This window comes from Saccostrea echinata, unplaced genomic scaffold (genome assembly GCF_033153115.1).
Source record: "Saccostrea echinata isolate AGI-Se365-2 ecotype Australia unplaced genomic scaffold, CSIRO_AGI_Sech_v1 ptg000001l, whole genome shotgun sequence".
NCBI lineage: Eukaryota > Metazoa > Mollusca > Bivalvia > Ostreida > Ostreidae > Saccostrea > Saccostrea echinata.
The window spans coordinates 52121549-52130547 of NW_026889750.1; the positions used below are offsets into that span (position 1 = coordinate 52121549).

An 8999-nucleotide genomic window follows, 5' to 3' on the forward strand; every position below is an offset into this window, starting at 1 on the left:
AGGAAAATCTCTTGGCTATGCAAGTTACCCTCAGGGTCAAGAAAGTATATTGTCTACAAACATAGCAACAGTCTCTTGTCTATACAAATTATCTTCAGGACAAAGATTTAGAAAGTCTTTTTAATATGCATGCTTTCGCTGGGGTCAAAAAATCTCTAGACGTTCATGTTATTTTCTATGATAATCTATTTTTATTGTACTTAACACTCTGGTCAGCCTCTCTCTCTCTCTCTCTTGCTTTTAACTTTAAACTAATTGAGTGATGGCACAAACCCAAATGCATGGTCATTACAAATAATTAGACGGTTACTTCCGAGAAACTTTCTGGGAGTCTCCATTCAGATTTTGTAACATTTCGATCTCTTTTCACGCTACACTTCTTATGTAAAAATTATGCAGCTTGGCTGACTCTTGTGATGCCTTTAAAACTAGGCCATTTGCTTTGTGATAGGTAAATATACTATACGTATTTTTCAATGTTCCATTTATCAAATCTTTAAAGGAGTATCAAGCAATATGATTTATCTTCTGACATTTTCTGCAGCACGTGCTTAAAAATGTCATTTAATTCAAAAGCGTACGGAAAATCTTTCAAAATAAACACAACAGTACTATTAATTTTGAAAAATAAAATATATTGAAATCTTATCTCAAATACAGAAAAAAAATTCTTCATTCATTTTGAAATAGAGATGAAATGTCAAGCATATTGCTTCCTGTAAGAAGGTTTTTCCCGATTGTCAATCTTGCCTTAAAATAGCGCTTGAAATGAATTTGAAGACGAACCAAGCAGAACTGAGAAGTGGGGACTTCATGATCTGACAAAACATTAACCATTTTGACACAGTGTGGAAAGTCATCCATCTGGTTAAAAAAAGCCATTCATGCTTAGCCGTAATTCATTGTAACGGTTAACAATGACAAATTATAATACCAAATACTTGTTAAGGTATGTCACTCGTGAAGTTAGTTATATCAAGAATTTTTTAGGAAGTATCTTATATAGCATGACTCAAAATCGCAAAGAAAACTGGGGGTCAGTGTGCATTTGACTGAGCTACGGTACAATTAACTTGACCTTTTTACACTTAAATTATAAGTCTTAGGTTAATCACTTTAACCTTTATCATACTTTATCAGATACATGTAATCATGGCAATAAATAAAATCTTATTATGCGTAAAATACAGGTAACTCTCGATACCTCTCCGCGGGACCAAGGAAAAACTTCGAGAGATCAAGAGTTCGAGTTTTCAAGAGTCCGGAATTTTCCGAGTTTGTTGACAGGTTTTAAAATTAGTCTTAAGGATGTAATGATTTTCATGCAGTGCTAACCTTTTACACCTGGTTTTTATAAAATAACGATATTTTTCCGTAATTCAGATGAATATTTCATTAAACTGAGTAAAGCAAAAAATGTATATCGTCATTTCATGTATATTTATTTATTCTTCGTAATACGGACATCATGAAAACGACATTTTACAGCGTCGTACATAGCTTTGACTATTCCAAATATGATCATTGAACGCAGTTCTGCAAGTATTTGTCTAATAATAGTCGTCATATTGACATTGAGGCTGTTTCTGCTTTTTTCATATTTCGTTTAACTTTGACACTGTCTCGAAATAAAAATTAAATTAGTGTTTTGTCTTTTAATCAATTACTACTTTTCAATGACACTGCGTCTCTAAATTATTGTAAGACAGTCGATGATAATTATTTTAATAGCATATAGGCAAAATATGATTAATTATAAATCAATTATCACCTTGCAGCATAAGTGTCACCTGAATAAACATCCCGTTCCTCGAGACCCGCGTCTTCTGCCTGGGGCCATTTAAATGTCCAGATAAAGGTGCTAATTACATAATCGTGTATACACATAGCCACTTCGAGGTATCGAGGGTAAATTCTAATAGAATATGCATAGCGGGACTGCATTTTGACTTCGAGGGATCAAGGGTTTCGAGAGATCAAGAGTTCGAGAAATCAAGAGTAAATTTGCTTAGTTATATAGTGGGAAAATTCGGGACCGGAAACTCACTTCGAGCGATCAAGAACTTCGAGAGATCGAAGTTCGAGCCATCAAGAGTTACCTGTAGTTTGAATAATATTCATCATGATTGGACAAATTATGCAAATTAATGCGCATAAATTATTATGGGACCTTTTTGCACTAAAAAAGTATCATATTTGGGGTACATGTATTAAAAATCTTAATAGGCAATAAAATGTTTCCTTGTATTAAGCTTTTGATGACTTTAGTGCTGATCGGTTAGACGTATTGTGTAGTTTATAATAATGAATGAAAAAAGTTGTGGTCAATGATGTAAATTTTGAGATATTGGTGAAATCACGCGATTTTTAAGTAAAAAATAGTATTAATTTTATCTTGACTTCTTCAATGAAATATATGGAGATAACGAACAGTATTCAAGCTCAAAAGTCCATTTAACAATACAAAATAGGAGCAGAGAAAACACGGACCTCCAAACATCAGAAGTGAGATCAGGTGAGCATCGCCTGCCGACCGGTCACACCCGCCGTGTGCTCCTTGTCATGATCGGGAAATACCGTAAAATCCGTCGACAATTCAGTGTGTAAATAATGGCCTAACAATTAGTATGAAAAACGTCAGTCAGCATTTGACTCAATGATAAATTGTATTTGCTGACAAGGACATTGTATCGACCATAGAACTTACGAAATGATGACTTTAAACGAGACAGCTGATATTCTTGTTTCATTAACTTGTTTTTCAATAATTTAGCTCGTTTTAGAAATTGTACATACGTAGAGCATGCTCTTGCATATCGAATCAACTGAAAGATATATACCCCGTATGCAGGTGATGAAGGTATATTGCTGCATAAGTTAGGGAAGTTGACGATTGAAAAGTTAAAGTCATCACGTTTATCATAAAGCTTGGTTGTTAGATTACCATTAACTTCTTTTTCAAGTAAAATATCCAAATATGAAACAGATGTGTCAGACTCTGTGGTATCTTTTATCTCAAGCTCCCCGGGATATATCGTATTGACAAAAGAATGGAAATAGCCATTGTTAATTGACAATACGTCGTCGATATATCTAAATGTCGAGTTGAAGGGCACAGCAAGTGTTTTCTTCTTTTCACGTATAAGATTTTGGACAAATTCTGCTTCATATGAATACAAAAAAAGGTCTGCTAATAACGGGGCACAATTGGTACTCATGGAAATTCCAATAGATTATTGGAAGACCTGGGCTCCAAAAACCACATAGATATTGTCAATCAGAAACTCAAGCATCTTTTTAATGTCAACTTCAGAGTACTTGTGTGTACAATCAGAATGTTTTTAACAAAATAATTTTGCAAATGACCAATGACATGGTAAGTAAATTTATGAGTTCCATTTTATTGAAAAAGCAGCTGTCAATGATATCAAAAAGCTTGGACTTTAATTTATCGTGGGGAATGGTTGTGTATAAAGTTGAAAAGTCGTAAGTTTTTATGTTGTTGATGTTGGTAAAATCTTGTGATTTCAAATTTTCCAAAAGTTCCTTGGAACTTTTAAGTATCCACATCTGATTTACACCACTTCTCGAATATATTGTTGCACAGTACTCTTGAAGTTTCTCCTTCACCACTGTTAATATCTTAGTGAGGAGTAAAGAAAGGGGCTTGGTTGAACATTTACTGGAACCCGGTATGTATCTTTGTTTGTAAGGATTTTTATGAAGTTTCGGAATCCAATATAAATATGGTAATTCAATTTCATTTTGGTTGTTTGGAATATTAAAGATATTTTCATTTTTTGGCAAAGGCTATAATAAAATTGCTACATGTTAAAGTTCCCATCCCAGTTTACATTAAACCTGATTCCTGTATGAATTACTAGTACGCATCACATAATGAGGAATCACTAAGAAAAGGTTCATGAAGTTGATTCCTAGGTTGAAAATGAAGCATATTTGCTTCCGTTTTCCAATACCAAAAACTGACAACATTAGCAACTTTTAAAGCGCAACACTGTTTAAATAATTCAAACATGATATACAAATGAAATTATCTATATCACTCTATAACTTAATAGTAGACTAAAAAAATAGGTAAATATTTTTAAGATGTGTTTTTATCATAACTTTTGTGGGGAAATACAATGTGTTATTAAAACTTGAAGATGTACAGTAACCTACTTTCATATTCAAAAACTGACCAAAGGAAAGCTTTATAATTTTCTTCCAATTTTTCCTTTTGAAAATGTATTTTTCTTCTGAATATTATCAATATGTATTCGTGTGTTTGTCACAACGACACCCTTTCTCTAGCATGGTTATTAACATTTTGAACAACCGGAATTTGTTTGTTTGTTTTAGTACAGTGTAAGCGTACAATTTTACTTCTGTTGAATTCGATAGCCCATCTTTCAGACGAAGTCACCATTAAAAATAATTCGTATTTTTGTATCATCGTCAGTCTATGAAATTGATATTATGTGTTAGAACACTAAACATGTAATCAATAAGTGTGCCTTTGTGTCCGGCTACAGACCCATTTATATTTCTCTTAATTCAGAACCCATACTGTAAACAATATAACTTGGGAAAATAAATATTTTAAAAAGAAACAAAAAGGAGTCCTCGATCACTGGTGTGAATAAACATGCAGTTTTTAGGCAATAATTTTGGAAATTAAGGGTAATATTTACCCTCATTGTAAAAAGATAACATGAAAGTGAATTTTGCATTAAGGTTGCAATAAAGCTCTGTTTCATTGTTTGGTGGAAATGTGGCCTATAAAAAGCAGCTGAGCTCGCGATTTTATCTTTAAAAATACTTACCGTATTTTTAGACGGCGGTGTTAGCAGACCGAAGCACGGGATACCTACCTCAAATGATCTTCAATGATAATGTCTTCCATCATCCGTATCAAGGTAAAATACTTAAATGAATAAAATGAACATTTGGAAACGATTCCATAGTAAATTTTTCCATAATAATTCATAGGCTAAATTCGGGATCCTAAAAATGATCGTTTTAAAAAAGGAAAGTCCACTAGATAGATGTCTTTAAGAATGGGGAAAAGGGAGGAAAATTTTCAAAAAGGATAGCGTACTGGATAGATATATTCTAAAACCGGGAAAAGAGAGAAAATTGAGAGTGTCTCACAAATGTGAGTTCAGGGAAGAGGTTGTAACATACCAGCAGATGAGATTCAATCTGGTAGTACAAAAACCTCCGAACCTTCAGCGAGGCTGCGTGCTGTATTCCAGGAAAAGCCTGAAGGAATGATGTGCTTGATACGGAGGATCGAAGACATCATCATCGGTGTTCATTTGAGGTAGGTATTCTAAACAAGAGCTAAATGGCACAATTTTTTTGCAAGAAAATAAATGAAACATTTGGTAAAACTTAGGAGCTTCTGGGCCTCACCAGCAGGCACAAAGTTTAGGGGGTGAAGGGGGAGGAGGTGGCCTGCCCCCTTCTTATTTCTAAACCTTACCTTTCACTATTGAAAATGTTCATTGGAAGGATGATTGCCACCCCCACCCGAACCTCCCACCCTCACCCATCCCCCCCACACACACTTTTTGTTGTAGTGTTGATAAATCATTTAAATTTGGTAACGTATTAATAAATTTTTGATTTGTGAAACTTTGAACCTAACCCACCTACCCCCCGACGTTCTCTGCGTACTCTTTGATTCCATTCTGGCTATACTAATCATGCATTCACTATGGTCCAAAACCACACAGGAAGATTAAACGCAATCACTTTGTTAAAACAGCTCATCTGTTAAAATAAATTAATACACACTAGAAGCTTTACACCTTTACCTTATATAGAAATAGTAAAGAACATTCTAGATCTAGAAACATATATTCATTGATATAGAAACACTTGTATTGTTCTATTTCATTTCTAGAATTACCCCATCCTGACATGATAGTCCTGACGGGGCTGCAGATACCCTTGGATGAAGAAAATCTACTACATGTAAGCCCCCCTCCCCCCCCCCCCCCCGCCCAAGGTAAAGAATATCCCTGGTCTATAATCATTACCATAGCTTTTGTCTATACAAATTTTCCTGAAGGTTTAGATTTTTTAAAAGTTTCTTAACTATTTATGCTTCCCATGGGTTCAAGAAAGATAATTTCTTGACTTTCATTATTTTTCTTTGATAATCTATTTTTTGTTCTTACGCTTACTTTCTGCCAACAGCGCTAATTAGAATATACAGTCAAATGTAATACTTTTACATGCAGTTATAATTCTTAACTTTGAATATTTCCTCACGATATATTAAAGGTTCTACATTCTCTATTCTCTAACGTGCTCGTGATTGTTTACCAGTTATTTACATTTTCGGGGTTTAATTTTCGTACGTTCACACGTTTTCCACTTAACATTCTATTAAGTGTACGTACACTTGTGTTACAAAGTACATCGGAAAAATAAAATCTTTGAGAAGAAAACTTTATATTTATAGTTAATAAAATATGATACAGTTATCTAAAAGATTAAATATCTATTTATTCTAGCTATCACTATATTAGAAAAATAATGCAAGACGTATTTGTTTAGAAATTGAAAAAAGTATTCTTTTCTATAGTTTTCCAAGCTTTTATTGGAAACCATTTATTGCTTAAGATATATCTTTCATAAATTCTCCATAAAACAAAGATTCAAGAACATGTCTTATGGACTCAGTACATTTCCTGCAAATCCATACCCGTCAAAACGACGTTGCCCATACACCATCAGACCAAACGCGACTTTATCAGACTGTACGATTAATTCGCCACTTCCAACTTCTACTACCAGAGTCGTGAACTCAGTGGAGTTTACTGTTTGCTGCTTTTCGAGACGAATGGAATTCATTTCAATTGGCTCTCTGTTTAGCACAATGGAGGATTTCGCTGCTGTCTCTATCATAATAGCGATATAATTCTTTGTGTATCCCGGTGGCACAAAAACCTTATATTTTTCAAGATAATGGCTCTTTCCTGGTACTACTGTTAGGTACGGATCGCCGTGGTCAAAATTCGAGGATCCAAAAGCTAGGCTTGTGACTAAAATGGGATTTGTACTTTCAATAACGACAATTTGTTCATCAGTTAAAGAAATGTCAGTGTGCTCGTTTTCGTTTATATTACGATTCTGAATCTGACCTCCCATGGAAATCGTCACATCTGTTTTAGTTGGAGATAATATCCTAACTAAGGTTTGTGGTCGTCTAAGATTTGGAGGAGCAATGAATGTTTTGCCAAGGAGAGATATTGGAGGCATTTGCTCTACTGTATGAGAGCACGCCCCGCTTCCCAATCTTACACAGCGTGACCCCGAAAAGACGGCCACTTGTTTGTTGGATTCGATTCGTGTACCTGATAAATCGGAAGAAAAGCTATAAAATTGAAAAGTTTCCAGTTTTTGTAATGAAATTTCCAGAATATCCAGATTTCTGTAACTTCTACCCAAGTAAAACACTTGTCTGCCCGTTGGCAATTTTAATATTATCTTGACTTCTGTCTCGTCTTCGTATGCAGCAATGGCGGCTTGATTATAGAGGGAACGGTAGGAGGATATTATGTATGATTTTGTCAGCTTCTCAACAGGAAAAAGTGTTGTTAATTCACTTGTAAAAATATTGTTGTTATCTGATATCTGTACAGAAATTGGCTCTGTGGAACGAATCAAGATAGCTTTAGGTTCCTTGACAAAATTTGAGCATTGTATTTCAGGCGGTAAAGCTATCTGAATAGATGAATCGACGTCTGATTTTTGATCAATAGAGGATTTCAGATGAATTGGGAGAGTTTCAGCGGTAGATATATTGACAGTTGCAAAAGTATTGGTTGTTATGAAAATATTTGAGAAATTTTCACTAGCAGATGGATGATTTCCCATAATGAGAAAAAGGAATTCTTTTCCCACACTTCCTTCATATTCTGAAAGCGAAAAGAAAAAAAAAAGATTGAAATTATTTGAATGTTTCTTGTATAAGTAAGCATTCTGAGAGTGCTGCGTATGTATGAAATATGTGGAAATAACGAACAGTATTCGAACTCAAAAGTCCATTAAACGTTACAAATAAGAGCATAGCAAACACGGACCTCTAAGACATCAGAGGTGGGTGCCATGGAGGAGTGAGCATCCCCTGCCGACCAGTCACACCCGCCGTGTGCTCCTTGTCATGATAGGGAAATAACGGAAAAATCCGTAGACAATTCAGTGTGTAAATAATGGCCTAACAATTAGTATGAAAAAAGTCAGTCAGCATTTGACTTAGTGAAAGTTTGTATTTGCTGACAAGGTCATTGTATCTACCATAGAATTTACAAAATGATGACTTTAAACGAGACAGCTGATATTCTTGTTTCATTAACTTGTTTGTCGAGTCATCCGCGTGGCGCAGTGGTTAGAGCGTCTGCTCTAGAGTCGCGAAGTAAGGAGTTGGTCCTTACGTCGCGGGTTCGAATCCCACTGTGGGACGTGGAAATCGGTCCTTCGGATGAGACCGTATAAACCGAGGTCCCGTGTCGCAGTAGGTGCTGGCACGAAAAAGATCCCTCACTGCTCAATGGCCGTAAGTGCCGAGTATAGGACAAAATTTGCAGCTCTCCAACGGCAAGTGGTGGCGTCTCCATATGAGTGAAAAATTCTCGAGAGGGACGTTAAACAACATACAAACAAACAAAGAAAAAACATGTTTGTCGATAACTTACCTCGTTTTAGAAATTGTTCATACGTAGAGCATGCTCTTGCGTATCATTCAACTGAGAGATATAAACCTATGCAGGTGATAAGGGTATATTGCTGCATAAGTAAGGGAAGTTGACGATTGAAAAGTTAGTCATCACGTTTATCATAAAACTTTGTTGTTAGATTACCATTAACGTCTTTTTCTAATAAAATTAATATTCAAATATGAAACAGATGTGTCAGACTCTGTGGTATCTTTTATCTCAAGCTCACCGGGATATATTGTGTCGACATAAGAATGGAAATAACCA

The 8999-nt window shown here is 35.1% G+C and overlaps 1 protein-coding gene across 1 annotated transcript; it reads right to left on the reverse strand.

Annotated features, from left to right (window-relative positions):
- Positions 1-6684: 6684 nt before the first annotated feature.
- On the reverse strand, positions 6685-7893 carry LOC133198403 (IgGFc-binding protein-like). The gene has a single exon (XM_061334501.1). It carries the CDS (start codon positions 7891-7893, stop codon positions 6685-6687), a length of 1209 nt encoding a protein of 402 aa, XP_061190485.1.
- Between the last annotated feature and the right edge of the window lie 1106 nt (positions 7894-8999).